This window comes from Numida meleagris, chromosome 5, assembly GCF_002078875.1.
Source record: "Numida meleagris isolate 19003 breed g44 Domestic line chromosome 5, NumMel1.0, whole genome shotgun sequence".
Classification (NCBI taxonomy): domain Eukaryota; kingdom Metazoa; phylum Chordata; class Aves; order Galliformes; family Numididae; genus Numida; species Numida meleagris.
The window spans coordinates 34,830,301-34,852,835 of record NC_034413.1 but is presented as its reverse complement, the minus strand read 5'-3'; the positions used below and the strand labels follow the sequence as shown (position 1 = coordinate 34,852,835).

General features: G+C 43.8%; 1 protein-coding gene across 14 annotated transcripts in view; it reads right to left on the bottom strand.

Moving 5' to 3' along the window:
- HDAC4 (histone deacetylase 4) overlaps positions 1-22,535 on the bottom strand; it is a 235,641-nt gene that overhangs the window by 8,081 nt on the left and 205,025 nt on the right. For all 14 annotated transcript variants that reach the window (XM_021400686.1, XM_021400685.1, XM_021400689.1 and 11 more), the window contains 7 exons: positions 16,256-16,363; positions 15,656-15,711; positions 14,573-14,660; positions 13,154-13,273; positions 10,839-10,936; positions 3,668-3,786; positions 1,341-1,474 (listed from right to left, as the gene is read on the bottom strand). In XM_021400686.1, the coding sequence (XP_021256361.1) occupies positions 1,341-1,474; positions 3,668-3,786; positions 10,839-10,936; positions 13,154-13,273; positions 14,573-14,660; positions 15,656-15,711; positions 16,256-16,363 (723 nt within the window). The remainder of the gene's footprint in view (positions 1-1,340; positions 1,475-3,667; positions 3,787-10,838; positions 10,937-13,153; positions 13,274-14,572; positions 14,661-15,655; positions 15,712-16,255; positions 16,364-22,535) is intronic.

Here is a 22,535-nt window from a genome sequence, read left to right as displayed (position 1 = left end):
GTCTCCTTGTGTCCATCTACTGCAGCCTTTTCAAACTTGCTCATTAGCATAGGGTACTGATGGCAAACAAAAAAGGCAGCCTAGAAAAAACGCAAACACACTAGCCAAGCCACCTCCAACTTCAAGTCTGTATGGATTCTCCGACGCAAAGATGAACTTTTTAGGCATGTGCAGCCCAAGGACAAGCCTTGTGCTGCTGTTATTATGTGTTTCACCAACCCTCAACAATTGCTTCCATCAGATCCAGCGTCCCACCCATACCAGGACAACTGCAGCAGATAACAAACAGGGAACCATGTCCATGGCTCCAGCTGAATAAGCTTGTGCTTCTCTGAGCAAGGTACAATTTTCCTAGGTAGAAAATTGATGCAAGGAATTTTTGCAGTCTACTGCACCAGTCCAGGACTCAACGACTGGGATGACTGTGGTTGTCCTCCATGCGAAGAACATGTGTGCAAAAAAGAAGGCCTGACCCAAACAAATAATTTGTTCAAACTCAGAACATACAAATGATAAATATGCCTCTTGAACAGAAGTATATGCAAAGGTAGAGACACAGCAAATGCACAAGGGCCCCAATCTGAGATTTTGCTGTTGGCAGCTGATTGCTGTACTTGCTGCAGTACTTCTGTAGTGAATAAGCCTGAACACCTCGAGCCCAAAACAGGTCAAATGCCACCACTGAGAACCTTTCAATTATCAGTTATGCTGGAAGAAATGGTGCCAGCTACAGTAGATGGTAATAGCCTGGCTGCAGCAAGGGGATGGCCAAGAGAGATCTGAATCATTTTTTCTTTAATCCCACCAAAGAAAGAAGAGGCAGAGAACCTGAAGAATCTGCCTCCACAGAAAAATATCCCAGCTTTCCCAGAAACTGAAAACTAGACTTCCTTTGTGTACTTCTGTGCCTTTTTCTTATCTTGCAATCAAACATTCTGGCCTTTCCAGCCAACTTCTTTAACAGTTTTTTCAATACAGAAATGTGCAGAAGGTAGAAAATAAAATGTCGAGAAAAAAATAGAAAAGAAAGCAACATCAAGCACGCTATGCAACGGAGCAGATATACTGAACCACTTGGCAGGGGGACTGCAAAGAGAGGGGATGGTGTGGACAGTAACTTAAGAAGTAAATGAAACTAATTAGTGACTTTCTGAGGAGCACAGTGCAAACTACTTGGATAAAGATGTGGCACATTCCCTGTTTTGGAGAATGAGAAGCCCAAATTCAATGCCACAACTGGAAATTCTGCAGGACGAGGGGGCAGAGGCTGTGGCACCTGGAACGTGCCCCCAAGCACGTGCGACCAGGAGGTCATAGCAGGATTTTTCGGTTCTCTGTACCTCGTTTCCCAGCAAAGCAGAAACACATGCTTCTGAGGCATCGCAAATGGCAGTCAGGTCGTGGCCTCCTTCGAGGGCCAGGACAACGCGGCCTCCGGCCAGGCCCATCAGCTGCTTCGTCAGGTACCCAAAGCCTGTGAGGAAAAAGAGGAAATGCAAGAGAAGGGCAGAGGTTGTTGCTGGAATCAGGCTCCTGGCAAAGGATCAAAGAGTTATAAAAAGGAATTACATCATATTAAAAAACCACAAGGGATCTGAGTGGACTAAATGCATAATATAAGCCAGGTTTGATTTTCATAAGCTCGTTTCAGAATTCCAGCCACACTTTCCTACTGGAGCGGTGCGGGATGGATCCACAACCCCTGGGCTGCAGCGAGCATCTCACTGGAGGTTATCCCAGGCAGTAAGGGGTACTGCAGCCCCCGGCAGGCCCCAGGCACCAAAGGGTACCATAGCCCCCTAGCAGGTCCCGGGCTCGGAGCAGTGGCAGAGACCACGTGGGGAAGGGGAGGAGGAGGACAGAAGGAGGCCACCTTCGCCCTGCTGTGTGACAGGAGAGAAGGAAAAGGCAAAGTCAGAGAAGTTGTGCAGAAGGCATGAGGGGAGGAGGGCAAGGGGAATTGGTGAAATTGCTGCCGGTGCTCTCAGTTCTGATCATGGCATTGCGGAGCCCCAGAGATATCTGACAACCCGTCTTTGACAGACGTTTCTTCCCGTATATAATATGCTGTAAAAATTCCTGAGGCACCACGACTTTGATCATATGACACACAATACATTTTTGCCCTTTAAACAAAACAGAACCAAGCTGTGAGGATTTAAAAAACATGTCCTTGAACCAACCCTCCCCCTCAAAAATAAAAAAAATCCAAACAAAAGGGAACGCAGAACATTTCTACCCTTCATCTTTGCTCCCTGCTTTTTGTTTTGCAGTGTCTCCTAACTCCTGCAAGTGCCTTTGCAAATTAGCAAATTAACAGTGAAATAAAAGATTCATGGCTGAGCCCGTAACATGGTACCCAGCCTCACATTTTCGGAGAGTAGCAAAGCATGGGAAATACAGCACACAGGTAAACAAGACCTTTTCATTACAAAATGTTTCAGGATATCTTAAATAACTTCTCTTGTAAATCTATTCTACTTCATTCTTGTATAAAGTCTATGGATTCAGCTACTTTATGAATGTCTGAAGTTCACTGCGCGCAGTAAGCTTCACGATTGAAACAAACTCTTTAAAAATATCCTTCTGCTTTTGCAAGAAAAGCTTGGTTGACCCAAATAACACAGCACCAGATAAATCCAGAACTGCCAAAAAAGGCTGGCCTGGAGCTGAGTGCATCTCCTGTGCAACGCAAAACATTTTAATTGTTGCAAGGATAAAGAAAAAATATTTGTAAAAAAATTTTAGTAAGGGATCTTGGAGAAAGAAATGGATGCCTTCTAGCACTCAGAGCAGGGGATTACCTGTTTACATCTGACACTGCCTTCTTCTGCAATTTTGCATTAAAACAACTATATTTTTTTCTAATTCAGCAGCAGTCTTCCACACGGATGTGACTTGGTCATTTCCTGGCAGAATTTCCTTGCACTGAAAAGTCAAATTTGCAATGCTCCAAGACAACAAAGGCTTCAGGCAGACTAAAATATACACCATGTAGTAACAAAACAGATGAAAATGCAACAGAAAGTCCAAAAAGTTTGCCACTGAAATGGAAAGTTTGAACCTAGATCCTCACAGGCAAAAACCTGGAAATACATGCAGGTCACCCTGAAAGTAATGCCTCCTACTTATTTCCATGAAAACTTCAACAGACACAAAGAGCACAATAACACTACCTGATAGAGCAAATTCTCAGCTACAAAACACTCTTTCAACATAGTCACCACCGTCAGCCAGTTCGCACGGATGAGCTGATCGAGATGTTCCTCATTTTGTGACAGCTGTGCATGGCCATCCAGAACTTGGCCTGTCTTTCATGTCACCGTCACCATTGCTGAAATGCACCACCCAAAGCCTCACTGTGCTCACATCCACTGTTTAGTCTCCATTAATGGTCAGCAAGCGTCAATGAACGTCAATGGGTGCCATTTTTTCTGCATAGAGGAATTCAATGACACACCTTTGCTTCACCCACACTTCCATGTCAGATGCCATTCTGTCAGACAGCCCCACTGCTGCCATCCCACCAACACCAGCTGCTGACATCCTGGGCCAACATCATAAAATAGGAGGCATTACTTTCAGAGCAACCCTTGTAGGTTAATTCCCAGGACAACAAGAATTTACAGCAATTTCAGTATTTGCTGCTTTCTAATCCACAACTTACATTTTGCAGAGAGATTGTATCCTCCCAGAGGCGTTGGATGGCCTTCCACTGCGTCAAAACCAGATGACACCAGCACAACATCTGGGGCAAACTCATTGGCAATGGGCATGACTACCGTTCTGCAACAAAATTGAACAATGGTAAACATGTTACTTTGGATCTTGAACAAACAAAGGAACATTTAACTGATCTCGAACAAGCCCCTTATAAAGCCTCATGTTGTCTTTCCACAATAGTGAAGTCCATTTCCCTTTCTCGTAGGAGACAAGCGCCCGGCTGGCAGAAAACGCAGTAGTTTTCAAGTCAATGTTCTGTACTTATTATTTTTTTCAGTGAAGTCTATTTTCCCCACAAACAGCTTCAAGTTTTGACCAGGGAAACAACTTGCCATACCTTCTGTTTTCCATTTGTGATTGTATCTTGCTTTTCAGGGAACTGAGAGCATGAGGAGAAAACAAGAAGGCACCTGGCACAGCCTACAAACACACCTGGAAAAACTGTCCTACAGTGACCTGGTTGTGTGGCACCTGTCTCCTAGCCACAGCTGTGTGCTCCTCTCCCATAGCTCCGATAGTCCGTGGCAGCACCTGCCAAGCCATTCATTTGTCTCACGCTGCACTTCTCATTGCTCACAATGAAAGGCTGGGGACCTCAAGGTACATGCGAGCACTGCTCTGCCCACTGCCTCGTGCAGCTGTGGAGGGCACTGCCAGGCTTGGGGCCGTGAACTTGCTGCTCAGCCAGCCCACCAAGGAACAAAAAAAAAGACAGCAGGCAGCACTGAATGGTTATCACAGGCACAGCTGCAAGGGCCAAAAGAAGCTTTAACGTGCAAATATTCTACCTAACTCCCATTCCCTATCCTTTGATATTTTGTTCTCTAAAAAGAGACAGAATTGCTTAGCATCTGCAAACTACTCCCTGTTAGGGCCAGTACTTCAATGAGACAAGAGGTCCACCTCTGTGGTTTCTCAACAAAATGCATTTTCACTCTGGTGTCTCCCTTCACTCTACAAAACTTCTGTTCAAAATCCATGTGAGGTTGCAAACATCCCATTTCCCATGTCAAGATGCCAACTAAGCAAAAAAGAAAAGTTTTGCAGAGAGCAAGAATTGCTTCTTCACCTAATAGCTCCAGCACAAACGCAACAGAACTGAAATTACAGCAATGAAAAAGTCAAAGCAACAGAGCTTCTGAATAAACATGAGAGACACACACACAGTCTCTTCTGGCAAGGTTAACATTCCAAAACACAGATTTATATACCAAAACATGTCTCTGTAAACATGACAACTGCACCTTTATTGACAATGTTTACAGATTACTCTGAAAACAAGGAAAGATGCTCCCTTATTGAGTGTAAGTTACATAAAAAACAGACAAATAAAAAGATCTGTTTTGTGCTCAGATTGCTCAAGCACTATCAAAACACCCATAACAACTCACATCTCATGACAACCATGAGACATCTGCCAGGGTCAGTGGGTTCTATTTGCCCCAACACCAATTTGAGTTCGCGCCATTTCGCCCTCTGCATAGAATAGTTTTAACAGAGTGTTAGCATCTCCCATGCAATGAGCTACTCTCTGCGTTAGTCAAACCCACCACGTCATTTCCAATGCAGAGCAGAGCCCAGGTGCAGGCAGGGACACTGGTGCCCAGTGTACCATGTACCATCCCAGGTCTGGCAGAAGTGCTGAGGCACTGTGCAGACCAAAAAAACCCTTCAAGCTTTCATTTTTGTCATCTTCCTGGTTGCCACTCTCCACGCACAGAAACATAGAAATCTATGCAAAAAAGAGATCTTATTTCTTTTTTCCTGCTATGAAAATAAAACAGTTCTCTGCTGGTGTTTACAGGTCGCGGAGCTTTCTGGGCAGCGTTCACCCACTCTGTGCTGAGAAAGTTTTTAATTCTTACAGAGTCTGAAAGAGGAATTTTAATTTTTTCCTCCAATGCCTTGATTGCCATACGCTTCTGTCCTCAGGGAGATTATTATGTAAGGAAGACAAAATAGCGCATTTTTCTGCTGATGGCTTTACAGTCGACGAAGTGCGCTTAGTGAAACCCACAGACATCTTAAGTGGAAACCACCTCCTTGACAAAAGACTAAAGCAGCACTTTTGTAGCAAGTGCACATGGCAAAGGCCTTTTTTTTTTCCCTGAGCTTTGAAGTATTGCTGAGCTATTTAATTTCTAACCAAAGCAGAACTGCTAAAATCATCAGATTTTTTCCAAAGCTACAATATCATGAGAGATGCTAGAACCTCAGCTGCTGCGTGGCATTGCCTTGACACCGTTGGCAGAGCAAACCCAATCTAAACTCTAAACCCAAAACCAAGCTGTGGAGCTGCATGGGCTGTCAGCATCCAGCCACTGCTGTGTTATGAGGTGATGTTATTTTGTCGGCTGTGGCATAGCTCTCTATGCCCAGCGCACCTGAGGGAGATGCAGGGCATGATGCTTGGCTGTGAGCAGGCCAGAGGTACCCTCTAGCAGCACAGGCACCACACAACAGGCAGTGCCTGAAACCTGTCTGCAGACATTTCAGGAGATAAAAAGCAGTGTCTGCTGTCTGGAAGTAAATCACACTGACGATAGTTAGAAGCAGCCACACCGCAGAGGAAAATGCCCTTTTTGCTCAGATCCATCACAGTAAAGCTAAGTCCCCAAGAGAAAACAACAAGTAAACTTCAAACAAGCCTATCATCTTGCCCCGATGATCATACTATTAAAAAAATCCACAGACTGGAGTTACTATCAAGGTGAGCAGTTTTCTCTGCAACTGGGTCTTTTAGCTGAGGTGGCTGCAAAGTCATTCACTCAGGAATGAAACAGTTCATAACACTGAATCTTCCCTTCAAGCCACACTGATTTGTTTTAAAATAGGAGGGTCAAACATTTAAATTTCCTACACCGTGGAAATTGTTTTGCTTGTTTAACGTAAATTAAATCCTTTCATTTGGCTTTGAGTGTGGCTAAGCTGCACCACTGTGCATTAACTAATACTGATGGCTGCAAACAGCAAAAAGTGCTGATCGTGTTCTGCAAACACTTTGGGGGAAAAAATACAATTTTCTATAATTTTGCAGAAGACTGAACCATTCTTATTCTGCTGCTGGCCAATTCACCAGTTAAATGCTTAATAAATGACAGGCAGATTAAGCAATTTGACAGAGGATTTTCTCCAACGCTCTCTTCCCACTGCTGGCCATACAACACCAGGTGCAATCCCCTGCTCAGGGGCTGCTGGGAATGAAATTGGCATCAGAGAGCATGAAATCTACAAGATGGAGACAACAATTTGAGGCAGAACAGCACCAGCTTCTCCCTCCCCCTTTGTCACTTCTGGGATGTTTTATGGATCAGAGGACAGAACCCCTCCACTCCAACAACCTGGATCCCAAACCCACTCAGGGCAGAAGGAGGGACGTCTCAGCCCTGCCTTTGCTTCTGCCTTGGGCATTTGAAATAAAACCAACGTGAAACCAAGCCCACATGGAATCATAATTGTGTGAGAGACCACTGTCAGAGTAGGTAAAAAGATGAAACGACACATTTCTAGAATCATCAGGAAAGGTTTTTTACATCATGTTTAGAAGAAAACTCCTACATGTAACACAAATCCATTTCACTAGGTAACTTTGTTCCTGTGCAATAAGGAGCTAGCCACAGCCTTCACGTTGTTTCGGCAGCTCTTCCAGCCAGGTTTGCACGGTATGCCTTTATACAACCTTAGAAAATGCCACGGGAATTCATAGGAGAAATCATTATTTCTTGTACAACAAGTCAGAGAACTAAAGACTCCAGTTAAAAAAAAAAAATTACCATCGTTTGTTTCTATAACTGCGGAATAACAGCAATGAATACCAGTAACATTTTGATGAGTTAGGGACTTTTAAAATTATATGCCCTGCATCTTACGCATTAGACTTTAATACATTTCTGCATAATCTGTGAGATCTGTATTGCCCACATACTTTGGTGGTGACTTCAGCCGTGGAACATTTGTGCAGTAAATGGTCAGCTAAATCATAATGTAATGCTGCCGAGGGCTGCAGTTAGGACAGTGTGGAGGGGAGCCAAGCTCGCAGTGAGCTCCTCAATCCCTACTGTCAGCCTGAGCCTCCATAGGCGACCAGGGTACCCCACCCTGCTCCCCCAAGCACAGCAGCTGGGATTTCATGCCGACCTTCTGCAGTGCTGATTTGTAAAACTCAGCTCTGAAGATAAGTAGCAAAATGCAAGGCACGGCTGCGCTCCGCTTCAATGACAAGTTTCATTGGGATTTACTCATTCATTCGCCAGAAGACTAATTTATGAAGACAATTATCTCAGTTATTATTTCATTAGAGAGCGTGCTTTTATTCAATCCATATACCAGCTTATCCCAAAACAGAAGAAAAAACTGAAAGCATGACACTTGCTTTTTCTTCCAATGTTTTTACATCGAAAGATGGCTTTCCTCTCTAAAAGCAGGCAAGCATGAGAAGAGTTAAGGCTTAAAAAAAAAAGGAGAAAAAGTATATCAGTATCTTTGCCTAGCTCAAAGGATTTCCACTGATTCCTCTGCAGACTTCAAAGCCTCACAGTTTGGCATTTGGACTGGTTTGAATTAAAGCTCAGTTCTCCACTGTGAGTTTCCAAGTTCATGGTGAAAATGCCTGCTGCTTCTGGAGTTGATTATGGCCAATTTTCTTATCTTTTCTTCATCTTAGGTTTGATCCCCAGCAAATGCAACGTGGCATTCGATGGGGTGGAATAACAAGGTGCTGCCTTGAAGGCATGCATTGTCTCAAGGGGCTAGGGCAAAAAAAAGAAGAAAAAAAGGATATATGACCCATTCCCTTCACTTTCTAACTCTTAGGGGACTATAAATTGCAAACTTCAAAGCGTAATTTTACATTAAAATCAATAGAAAGATTCAGGAAAAAATGTTTTTCAAAGAAGCTGGTTAAGTTTTGAAAAGGTCACTTGATAATGTATTATCATGACCAAACTTGGCAGAAGATTAAAAAAGCTTCCAATTTAACTTACTGACTGAAGGTGTGCACATGAGGCAGGCTACGGGAGGTGGTACCTATAAGGATGAGTCACAAAGTACTCCGCTTCCCAGAACCCAAAATAAGGGCTGGGATTAGCTACAAAATCTGATTCCCAAATAGCTGCAGTCTGGGCAAAAAGACACCAGTGTCTATTAAGGAATGGCTGGCAAAGGTCTTGCGCTGCAGACTGCTCTGAACAATTTTCCAGGAGCCTTGAAACTCAATTAATATTTAATAGCAAGTATGCCACTCAGTTGCCAGCTACAGGTTCTCTTTATAATGCAGAGATCAGTCTTGTTGACTGCTGGGATAAACAGACTTCCACTTTGGAGGAAAGTGCTGCTTTCCTGTACCAGGAATAAAACATCAAGACAAATGACAGTTATTTGACTAGATGTTATTTTAAATTGTATACATTCTTTGAAGGCTTTTTAATGGCATGCAGGAGGGTAAAAGCTCTTTTTGCTCAGTATAACACAATATGAATACATGCACAGCGAGGAACAGAAATAATGCTCCCAAATTTCACGTATGCACTGCTATCCCAGGAAGGCGATATTCCATCTGGCTACCGCCAGAAATTTGCATCTCATGTTTTGGCAAGTGCGTTTCCCCCTGAATTTATGCAGGGTGTTTGCCAGAAGTACACTAAATCTGGTCTGAGGACAGAAAACCACTTCAACTGGAAATTGTTAAAAAAGATGCAAGTTGGGGAGGCATGAGGCATGTGGGGGGACAGGGGCTGGAACAGGACAGTCTCAAGGAAAACTGAAGCCCATGTATCCAGCAGGTCGGGGAATTACATTCCTTCCTCTGGAATGAGTATCAGGAAAGAAAATGTAGTCTCACACAGGGCTCTATTCACTACTGCACTGTTTACCTCCTCCACCCAGAATAACTGTTACTTTATTGTGTTATTCCGCTGCTTCCATAGTTCATTGTAATATCTTCCTTTTCCCATTCTCTGTGGGTCTGGGAGGGAAATGCATCACACCTCATGCTTGCAGCAAGGCCCCAAAACACCAATGATGTACAACCACCCTATTGAAGAGTTTTGCCCCTAAGCTGCCTGGAGCAGCAAGATGTTCAATGCCATGTTTTGCTTCACACACCTTTTCTGATGATGTTGACTCGAGGAGGAAAATAAGGATCAGAGAAATGATTCCCAGGTATCATGTGAGCATGACAGTAAGAGCACTGGGACACGAACAACTAGGTCAATGAGCAGCTCCATCCCCTGCTCCATTTGCAGACTCAAACAGTGCTAGTTTTCTGGAGCACACTTGAATATGCTTGTTACAGCCCAACATAATGGTTTACATTTGGCATTGCTCTTACTGCTTGTCAAGGAAGACATCCTAAAGCAACACATTAGTTTAACTCCACATCTTTGCTTACCTCCATTCACCCTCTATCAGTGAGTGTAACACTTATTTGATAGAAGGTTATATTTTTATTCATAAAACACAACATGTTGCTTCTGGGGAAAAAACAGAATCCAGTCAGGAAAGCAACAACCTAACAGTTCAGTCTGTTCAAACTGACACATTTGGTATTTTGGATAAACAATCCTAACAAAACAAGGCCTATTAACACAAGCCCACTTCCCATTGCTAGGTACACCCAGGAATGAGATAGGGTGACAGTCACAAGCAGAGCTCGTGTAGGGGAGGGACTGCATGCCAGCATGCCCAGAAGTCATGTACCATCATGTACATCACAGTAATGATGCCTCAAGCCTTGGGATGTCTACACTCTGAAGTTTCAACTCATGGTAACTCATTACATTTATTTTGGATTCCCTTTCCCATCCCAAGTGTACTTACGCACAGAAGCATTCATCCCAAAAAGATTTTTAGCCAACAACAGAAAAGCTCATTTATATCAGCTGACATTTTATAATCATACATCAGTCAGTGCTAAGCAGCAAGTACGTCAATCCCCTAATGTCACAGACCTACTTCTTGTGGCCAGAAATATCCTATTTGCATAATTCAGCTTTATTCCACACGGCACTGTGAAATCCAGTATTTCTTAACTTGTGATTAAGTTCATAACTGTACAAGATAAAAGAAACTCAGTTTAGGTGAAAAATATGTTTTTAAGAGGAAAACTTCAATATTACCTGAAAGCAGTTAAGTATTCTGTGTCTCCCATCGGCGGATCAAGGCCACCAGTAAAGGCCATGTTAACATTGAACCCAACTCCTGCTCCTGTGCCAACCTGAAAATGGGAAATGGTTCTCTTAATTATACATGTAGAAACAGTAAACTCTGGCAACACCTTTCTGCTGTATCATGATTCTTCCAGTTGAATATGGATTTTGATCCAATAGCTTGGTGCTAGCTAATTTTTCTTTCTGAGGTGACACAGTCCCCAAAACAAGGATGAAAACAAAGCTCCTCCATGCTCACAAATGCTCTGATGCTTATGGGAGCTGCAGGCAGGCTGCTCGCCCAAAAAAACACCTCATCATTAAGTGGATCCTTTTCCTCTTTCATACGACATTGCATTACATGTAGTATCTTTCCCTAATTTGTTTTCAGTTTTATTTAGAAGTATACTTTTGTATCTTATTATAGCTGTAACTAGGGAAAAAAATATATATATATAATTTTAATCAGAGCGAGCTCCCCCTCTGCTGGGGGAAAATATGATTCACAGAGATTTCCACTGCCAGAGGGTCACATGGGTGCTAAATGCAACTGCATCCCCATCCTTTACCCTACTGCAAATGTACCTCTCCTTCCATCCGCTCCAAATAATGGAGAAAGGTGAGAAGTTAAAAGTAAACCAGAGCCTTCCAGTAACCCATTTGCTGAGAAGCAAGGTCATGGCTCCCCTGTTCATCTGGAACCCCAAAAGCCTGTGCTTGGTGCCTTCATTGGGTGGGACCTTGCAGATGTCCCCTTGCCGTGCCACTGCAAGCTCAGCACAGGGCTCTACTCTCCTACGCACCATGGTTTTGTATAGCTCTTGGCATATGAAAGAAAACTAAAAATTAATGGTGTTATACAATACACAGCCAGATAGGTCACCTAGATAAAGCTGCGGAGCTTTTATTTCACATTCTTGGTGTCACTGCAGATAGTGCTTGTAGAAAAACACATCCATCTAAGGTGGATTATTTATCTCAATGTAATTTAAATTACATTTTATTATTTGGATTATTCAGTATGAAGTGACACTTCTGAACATTACTATGAATGGTAAATACACAGCTGATACAGTGTTTCCTAAAAATAGAAGATATTTTGTAAGCCAGATCACTAGACTATTAATTTAAAGGGTCATCAAAAGAAGTAGGTCTCAGACCTTTGTACATTCTGAAGCAGAAATTACGTGCCTGCCACAAAGAGCTGCTGCATATTCACTATACAGTAGTGCACAAGCAGAGTCATGAAGGAGTATCTCATTACATTTCCATTTCTTTAGAAATCTAAATGGAAACATCGATGCGTGCTGGATGGGAAAATGTAAAATGGACAGGGAATGAATTCGAGGAGTTTTCAGATGTAATTCAGAATGCCTCAGAGAACACAGAACCACACATTTGATAGAATTTACCTCTGATAAATAACATAAGAAGGATGATAATGGAACATTCCTTAGGCACAACCCATTTTAAATTTAAATTTATAACAAAACTGCAACTCAAATGAAGATACCATACCTTATGGGCCAGGGAAGGTTTTATTGACTATATACTTCACACAGTGATTGTTTCTATGCCTTCTATTTGCAGCATGCTGCATTTCAGCCTGGAGGGTGAGGAAGGATGTGATGGACGTAGGAGCATCAGCCTGGAGGAGAAAGGGCTGCCACCTTTGCTTGCCCAGCCCTTCTGCAGCAGTCTCTGAGGAGCCACCAAGAACTGGCAGACTTGGCCCAGCAGCATTGACAGCTGCTGGAGATCAGCACTGGTGTCTGCTGGGCCAGGAGCAGATGGGCTTTAGGTCTGTGCCAGGAAAGCTGACCACTGTGCTGGTGGCACAGCAATGGACCAATCTCTTCCATGAAACACCTTACATCCTTTAAGTGAAAGGCAGGAAAAGTACATGAACTCCCATTCTTTGGAGAAGAAAGCACTGTCTGGGACAGCTGGCAAAAGGCTCTGGAACAGGTTGTCCCATGAGGACTGGGCAGCCTAACTGCATTCACTCATTTCAGCTTGTTTGCCAAGGCATACGCTATCGTGCCAGCTCCCATGGTGCCTGTGCTGTGAGGACTTGGACAAGAACACACCAAGCCCACAAATGTGGACAGTGCACTACTAATCAGACACTAACAAGCACAAGGATGGGAGCAGTGGCAGAAGCTGGCCTCCAGACCAAATCAAACCAAGGCAGAAGGCCCCAAGATTTTTTGGGGCACCTGAATCATAACCCTGAGAAGGTCCTGTTGGCCGTGGGAGGGTGCTACGCAGATCCATGCTCTTACCTCATCAGGAGCACCACTGCCTGGAAAGAAGTTCCCATCATCATAGCGATGTAGTGAAATATAAAGAACATTAGGGTCATTGTAGAAAGCTTGCTGAGTACCGTTCCCGTGGTGTACATCCTTTGGGGACAGAGATTGCATTATATGAGGGAGGTTAGAGCCTCATTCAAAATAGAGATTAAAGCCATCAACCTGGAATTCGGAGGGGTTTCCTCTTGTGTTGAGCTTCATTTTCTGTGCTTCTCTGAGCTAACTGAAGCAGTTCATTGCAAACAAGAGTAACCTGCTTTGCACAGCTGTCTTCAGACTACACTTCTCATTTAACACACAAGATAAATGGGAGTAAGCACAATCTCAAGCACTTACCAAAACTGAGAACAGGATCAATTCAGTTGGGTTTAGAGAAACACATTCATAACTAATCCTGAGGAATGTTAGGCATGGAAAGGCTGTATTAGCTGCCCCAAATTTTCACCTTCAATCAATCTGCAAGGTGACCACTGATACAAGTGCCCTGCAAAACTGTCAGATCTAGCTCAGTGATGTTAAGTGACACAAACCCGCTGCCAAGACCCTCTCCTGAGTGCTACTTGGTGCAGAACCGCAGTCCATAGCAGGATGGGTTTGCAAAACACTCCTTCTTCTGACATTAAAAATAATTGGTGGGAAGTGAGGAAAAGAATGCCCATCCAGTAAGGCTGAATGCAAAGGACAAATGCACCCATTTTAACTTGAGGGTCTTGCCCACAGGAGAGTTGTTGCAATTTAATCAAAACTCCTGGCTGACACTCAGGGACTCAGATGTCTTCACAGCCAAGTAAAAACATTTTAAAATCAATGAAATGTATCTGCCACATTTTTAAATATTCATGTCACTGCAGCAAAATCCCAAGCAAGCCCTCAGAGTATTTCACAGTCCTGATCCAACGCGGAGAACACTTCTGACTGCCTGCCCACACGCACAGAGGCTGGCCTGGCCCAGAGGCAGTACAGTGAGACCAACAGTAAAGCTGTGCCGGACAGCCCACCCCTCTCAGAAACCAGTCCTCACACTCCAGAAAGAAAGCTGAGATGGATCCTAGCAGTTCAGATGAAAAAGCTCACAAAAAAAGCCTCAACCAAAACAGCACAGATTGCATTACCTGTCCTTGAGACTGTGCTATGGGCTTGTTTTCGCAGGCAACTATTTATTAATTACAATTCTATTCAGAAAACTATGGACTCTTTAATAAGCTTTTATTTTTTTTTTACTAAAACATTTTTTTAAAGGGTACCAAGCAAACAAATTTTGGCTTACAGACCACAGACAACACTTTTTCACTGACTTACAGAGCCTGGGTTGGTCTCATGAAACTCAAAGAAAACCCCATGAAAAATTTCCACCTGCTTTCCTAATGGTAACAAGTGGTGTTTACTCACCCAGTCCACTATGAGGATTTTACTAACATTCAGTCTTTGCTGGAGCAGTTTGGCTGCAATTGCCACAGAGTTAAAATAGCAGAAGCCCCTGGAGGTGATGAGAAGGAAAAGAGGAAAAGAAGAGGTGTTAAATATAGGTCTCCTTGGTACCAGTGCATCTATCATCTGAGACACAACACAGTAAGAAGAAATTTCTTCTGCTTTCACTCTGCTTTCCTCCCTGGAAGATGCACGTGTCCTCAATTAGAAACATGAAATAGCCATGCAGCAGCACGTGCCTTGTGATCCGCCAGGAAATGCTTTCCCAAACCCACTGCAGTGAGATGCTGCTGGGGGCCAGCTGCCCACGAGTGACATTCAGATCTCCAGCACTCGCATGTGAGAGATGGGGACAGGGAGGACAGGGCAAGGAGGACAAAGGAGTGACAGCACCAAGGCCAGGAGCGCTGAGATGCCATCGGCTGGAAGTGAGCAGGTATGCTCGTAGAGGCCCCAGAACTCTACGCTGAAGCACAGAAACTCCATGCATGAAAGTTCAGCATAGTAAGCCTGGCACACAAGTCCAACACAATGCACATATTGGACCCTAATGGATACACGGGATCTCTGGTGAAAACCCTAATACAAACCCTGCTGTTCAAAACACATGTAAGCTGCCTGATTTCAGCTTTTGCTTTGTGAAGCCTTCCTGCTCTGCCCCTTTCCTCAGTCAGTGTTGTGATCTCAGGACACAATTATGCTTCCTATACTGCTATTAATGGTATTCTTGCCTTCCTCACACTGTGCAAGCCATTAACATTGAGCTTAAAACAACTCACAGGAGTAAATAAAAGCAGCAGTGCTATTCCAAGGCATGAATGTAATGTCAAATCTTGCTAAGAATTACCCACTCAAAAGCACAGAGCAGGAATTTGCCCTGTTCAAGGGAATTATTGGGAGCTTTTAATATGATACTGTTTTTCATATTAATAGGTAAGAAATTTTGCAACAGTAAACTAACAAACAGCCTTTGTAATTTCAGGCTGTAGATCACACAACAGGCAAACACTGAAGCAAGACCATAGGGTACATACACGTACTTACATGGGTGTGCTTTCTTCGGCATGGTGACCTGGAGGCCGAACAACAGCAAAACCATTCTACACACAAAAATAAGAAAAGGAAGAAATGAGACAGGTAGGAAGGTTCATCTCACAAGGATGGATGCATGCAGCCAGGAGCACTAATTGTGCCTTGCAATTATGTAGTTGTCCTCAATGGAGCTTGCACGGCAGCGGATGATGTACTCCCTTGTTCTGGAGGGGAAGAAATCCATGTGAATTTTAGGGAAACTGGCTGGTACAGCATTTCCTTTCCCTCAGGAAAAAAAAAATAAATTCTGCATGAGGTCACTGAACTGGCTGGCCCAGCTGAAGCCCGCAGCAAGACCCTCAGATAACACTGGATCAGGGATTTTGCTTGCTGTTCTGGTTTCTTTCTTCCTTTTAATCAGTGCATAAGAACATTCACCAGGAGTCTGCTGTTCACTTGCTGATATCCTCAAAGATTTTTATGACCAAAGCCAGATGGTGCCATTAAAATGAAGCTTGTTGGATCTCCTGCACAATACAGCCGTGAGCTGAGCCCTGCTGTTCCTGTACACAGCCCATTTCAAAGCAAAGTGTTGCTTATTGTCATACCAACCTTCAGTTCTCCTGTGGCCACTTTGAAAACAAGCTCAATGACGCAGCCCACAGCCAGGCGAGCAGCACCAGAACTGTGAACTTCGTTCCAGATCGTGTCACTGTCGACCTAAGCGAGACACACAGGAACCTTGGTTAGCAGCAGCAAGGACAGCCAGGAAACAGAGACATGTGTTTTATTAGGAGTTACTTGAATGTATTACATTTGGGAATTGGCAGAACTGATCTCAGTAACACTGGGGCTGGGATCACCATCACCTAAAAGTGACAACACCAACAGCTGTTCCAACACAGGACATTCATGAGATACTGCAGGGTCAGTGCCACAACGGAGGAGGAAACTCAGCACCTTATTTTGCATCTCCTACCAGCACTTCTACCACAACAGAATTTCTCCTTAACTGCTGGAGGAAACAGAACCCAGATGAAAAAAGAGGTTTAGAAAATCATTCAGTAACCTTATTAAAAGACAGGCACCACAGGAGGGATGCTTAATAATGGACATTTTAACAACGCCTGCCTAGCCCAGGCCTGCCAGCAGCTGCCGGCTAAGGTTATGCTGACACCAACCTCTTTTGTCTTGTCAAAGCTAACAGCAGACCTTCAGCATCTAGGTGCTGACTACAGACATTTACTTCAGCACTGAATATCTGACAGTGCCAGCATCCTCTACAGTTTCCCCCAGAAGATGTGCCAACAGGCCAAAGGCACGGCATCCTTCAGGCATTCTCCGTGCAGTTATGCTACAAGATCCTGCCCTGACTGAAACGAAAAGCAGGTAGCGCTGGCTTTTACCACATTCACACCACCAACTCCACAAAGATGGATTTGAAGACAGACACGGAGATGCCTGCTCAGCTTTTGCTGCAATCCAGCTGGAGGTTGCGGGGGGACGGGCAGCACGGGGCCTGCTCTGGATCTCCTCCCCAGCACCCTGGCCTGTTTGCAGGCCGTGCTGAAAGCAGAGCTTGTTTTCTTCCTGCCAGCCCCAGCCCTTGTGAAATTCACACTGCTGGGACTATCCCATGTCAGGAAAGCTCCGCTGTACAGTCCTCCTATCCATCACAGGATAAATGCAACATTTCTCAGTGTGAAGGATCACCAGTTATTTTTCACATACTGCTACGCGTTGAGTGCATTCATGGAAACAATGGAGAAGGAGAATGGAAGAAATGGATTATTTGCTTTGTCTGGCAGCCAACCTGCTTACTGAGTTGCAGGGAGATGCAAGTCACCCTGCACGACACTGAGCCACCTCCTTCGCGGCAGTGCTAAAGGCGGTGGAAATCATTCCAGGCTCATTATTAGGAATGCTTTCTGGCACCAGCTGCTCTGAGGACAGTTCTGAAGTTGCAGTTAGCCAGTAACTGCCAGGGCTCCCCTGAGTTCATAAATTTGGGCAGAAACGTGGGAACAGAAGTACAACGGGGTTTGAGTTCTATACAACACTCCTAGGAGTCATAAGCATGCCTGCAGAAGACGTTGTCTGCAGGTGGCAGACACACCTAACCTAAGCAACAAAGAATACAGATTTGACTTTCACAAATAAAATGACAGCCTCAGTGCTGGTAACAGTAATTTCAGTTCTTGGTATCTCAGCGAAGGACAAGGTTGGCAGGACTCTACTGCCTCACTTCTATTGTGTAGGGGCCACACCGTGGTGGCTCCATTTTCCTTAACTGCAGGCTTCACTCGAGGGATACAGCTACACCATGCAGTCTGGAATGGGCAAATCTAACCTATCTGTCTTAGCCTTGAAAGAAAATGCTGCAGGGCAGCAATAGAAAGAGGTGTACCCTTTCTCTTTGCCCTCCAAGTACCAGGTCCCTTCCTTGGATGCCTAATTCCAGAGAGCCATGTTTATTCACCAGGCACCAAGGAAACAAACAGTGAAAAGCAGAACTCACATGACTGGTGCACAGCTTTATGTAAGGACCCTCAAATCTCCATTTGTGCCAGCCTTCCCATAAAACATACAAAAGTCACCAGTGTCTGAGCCAAATGCTGCTAAGTTCAGGCCATAACACCTGCAGAAACTAGCCTTGAATTGGCAGCACTACAAGAAGAGTGAAGAGGGCAAGACAGGTTTTAAAGAGATATGATTTCTGCAGAAAGAAATTAAGTACTTAGAAAAAGCATTCTGCCTGCGGTTTAGAAGTTAGTCTCAGGGACTCTGCCATGCCCAGCTACCCAGTGGGAGAATGACTGGATAAAGAGAGCCAAGCTTGGCACTGCTTTGCCCCACATGCACACATCTCCACGATAAGGATTTAACACCCAGCCACCTTCCCAGAAAGGATGTCTGGAGATTGCTGGGCCCTAATCCAAGGCAGCACTTCATCATGTTACACTGGCAGTGTTTGAATGGTCCCACTGAAGTCATCAGCACTCTGCAGCAGAGGGGTGTAGGCTCTGCCATGGTGGAAAATTTTATTAATGTGGCCCTGAACTGGGCTGCTCTCCGGCTCTGAAGCTGCTGCTGTTTGGTGCTCAGGCTGCTGTTGACCCCTCCATCATTCCTGAATTCTGAAGTTCATTAAAGGGAGACGCTATTTGGCTTTCCCTGTCAACGAGCCCTTTGATGTAGCTGCCATCACAGGAGTTGTTGCTGGGACAGCACATCAAGCCTTACCATCTGGAAGGACTTTACAGAGAGAGGAAGCATATTTCTTGCCTTTTGTTGATCTAAGAGTGTATATTTCTTTTTTTCCTCTCCCAAACTGGAGGATTCAACTGTGTCAGAGATACCGAGTCTTCCACATCTGTTGGATGAGGAGTGGATAAGCACGCTTGTTTCCTTGAGGGTAACATTAAAGCCGGAGGAGCTGCTGATTCTGCTTCATGGACTCTCAGGAGAGCTGAGGATCTTCGGACGTGAGGAGAGGGAATTCAGCTCCTGGGACCCACTGCAGGCTCTAAAGCCTTTGCAGCATGCACAACTATTAGAAAATGATGAAGGAAGGTCAGTTTGATGGAGGCTTTCTTTTAAGAGGAATGTCTAAGATGTTTCTGAGCGAAAAATGAAAGAACTTCTCCTTCCTTATAAAAATGAAATCTTTAAAAATATACACGATGAGCTTCCTACTCGCACTGTGTACAAAATTATGTACTGCTTGGCAGCTATTTCAAAACGAAATGAGGAGGATCTTAAAAAAAGGTTTCATTAGAACAAGTAAAATATAGGGACAGACAGGGACAAGGGACTGCAAAGCGAAGGGCAACAAAGGAGTTCTGCTCTCCTCTCACTGCAGCTCATCCTCACATTTAGGCAACAACAGCACTCAGCATTCACCCAGCCAGGGAGCTATCTTTACCTTCTCACATCTCCTAAAGCTCTGGTTAAGTCACTGCTCACATATTTTTTCTTCTAAGATTCGCTGTTAAGTTTCTTCTCATTTACATTTCATGGAATATATATATATATATAGTGTCTCTGCTCTGCAAGAATGTACTTTGCTGCATGCTGTACACCTGCACAGGTAAAGATTTTTTACACTCTAAACAAGGCCTAAACAATCAAAAATAGAATAACAAATTCTGGAAGAGATCAAACCCAGTAAGAATCACTAGATTATTTCTTTAAGACTGCAAACGGAAAAAAAAAGCATTACACACATAAAAAAAACTACAAAAATGAAATAAAAACACTAGCTATCACAATATCAAGTCTTGGAGTGTTTTGAAGTATTTGGATGCAAATATGCAGGAAATATTTCACGGATTCTCAAAGCCTTTCTCATCTGCAGATGTCACTAAAGATCAGTGGGAATAAATGACTTGTTTAAATCAGAGCTCACATCTGTTGGTATAAGTGGCTCTGTGGTTTCTTCCTTCTCTGCTAGGATCTGGACATGCGCAGGTGGGGAGGTTTTTTAGTGTCAGCTATGACGATGTGAAGGCTTCTTCGTATTTAACAAACTGATGATGAAAAGAACCAAGAGTTTCCAACCATATGTGAACAAACCTTCCTCGCTGATCTTGCAACACTGTGATTTCGTTTTAGAAGAGAGATCAAAAGGTGTTACATGGTGAACTGATTTGCCCTAAACCTTTTCCTGCTCCTTCAAAAAATTCCTGCTGTAACACTTGCTAGCACAAAGAACTCATGGAAATTCACCACTTCCCTCATCGTTTAAAGCAGAACAGGAAGGCTGATGTATCTGCTTGCCCCAGAGCAGCTGGCAGGCCTGAGCAAGGTTCTGAGCGGCACCACAGTGGCTTGTGCCTAACTCTAACCCTAACCCACAGCCCTAATGAGGAGATGAAAAGGCAAAGAACACTGCCATGTCACTGGGGCAAAGCCACTGGAGATATAACAGCTTTCATGGGCTTTCCCGCACAACATTGTTCCACATAACCTTTCAGGTTCATTTATTCTTTTAACCTATGTGACATCTCCTACGGAAGAGAGCTTTGTGTCTGTCTGCAGAAACAGGACTTGGCTTTGAGCTTTCCATCCCAGAATACCATTTGACATCCAGAGCTCCTCTCCTGAATTACAAGAAACAGCAATCATTCAGCTTTCACCTGCTCCAGGCCAGGCCTCCCTCATGCCCGCAGGCATTATTTTGCATCCAGCAACACTGCATTTTGTGCACTACTTTACTATTTAGCTTTGTGTTGTCATGACAGCATCGATATTACTCTGCAGTCAGCTTTCATCTTCATGACCCTGAATAAATTTCATACCATCACCAGCAAACCACATTTGTTTACAGACCAATCCTTTGCTTTGCAAGAGAATGTGTAGGACAAATTCTTACCACTGCTTTCTATCTTCTAATCAGTGATATATCCAAAAGAGGACTGCTTCCAACTTATTCTACAGTAGTCTGAGTTTTTAAAACCTTTCTTTTTTCTTTATAGATCATGTTAGCCTCCTGGCAAGCATTTGCCAGAACACTATTGAGTTCTCTGGATCAAATCCTCCTTACGAAGCAATCAGCCAGCTGGAAAGCTGTCTACTGTCTTGGTGATCCATGAATTATTCACTAGGCTGCACTTATTAAGTGACAGAGTCAGAGAAAACTACCCTTCTGCTGAAGTAAATTCCTTCTCCTTCAGCTCTGGGCTCCAAACCAGATCTCCTCAGACCATCTCGTGCGCCTGATGTTCCTTCACCAGTAAAGCCAGTGCAAAGTGATCAGAGCTCACACCAACTTCTGACATCGCCAGGGCTGCCTCTCCACAATCTCCTCAGCTTGTAAGTAAAAGACAAAACAAAGACTGATGATTGTTCAACAACAAGTCATGTTCTGCCAGTGTGCTGATCCTGAACAAAGGAGAGCCTAAGTACAGGTCTGATGCTCCTCATCCATCAAAGGAGCCATACAGCCACCTTGCAGCCAGCCAACAGCAACAGAACCCCCAAGCTCTCTTGCCAAATCAATTTAAAATTATTTAATTATACCATAACATGCACTCGATCTCTCAGCAGTCTTCACATGCTGAAACTTCTCAGACTTGCATCATAATTCCTCTCTCACTGAAATTCTTCACAACTGATATTTTACCCTGGGCTCTGATGTTTTAAAATCTTTTTAATTCTTCAAAAAAAATTAGATGCATCTCAAAACGTCTTGTCATCCTCTTTGACGCAGGAAATAACTTGTCTTTCATCTGCTACAGAAAGGCATGCTCTGTGGCCCAACTAAAATCCCACTGTAGGGCTTCTTCCAACATTTTCCCATAGCAAATCAAACCAAGAGCAACTTGTCTCACATAATTGCCATGCTAACAAAGACTACAGTTTTCCCTGTATTTCTTCAATAAACACGCAATGTTGCTAAGCTAGATTTCTTGACAAATCTCACACTTTGAAGGACAGCAGAAAACACGACTGAAAGGAGCTTGTGAGATCGGCGTACAGATCTTTCACCCCAAAGGAGGTGGTAACCACTTCAACCCACCCAGGCGCATAACGGTCAATACGCTATAGCCCATCACTGCGTGCCATGGCCTCATTTTCCCCACACATACATAGCTGCAGTGCATACACTAATCAGAAATACATTCCAAAAGCAGTGAGGAATCTGTTCTCCTGCATCAGATATGGAAGCAGAAGCACACAAAGAGCTCATGCTGTCTTCCAATGGAACTGCGGAAGGAAAACCAAGCAAAACAACTACCATGCATTTTCTTTTTCCATGAACAATCTGACAAGTGCGTTGTTGATGACTAGTAAATTACTAGTTACACAAAGCTTTTCCTATAAAACACAAAAGCATCTGTTGGGATGACTGAAACATTGCAGAAAAGTTGAAAACTGTTTCATTTCATAT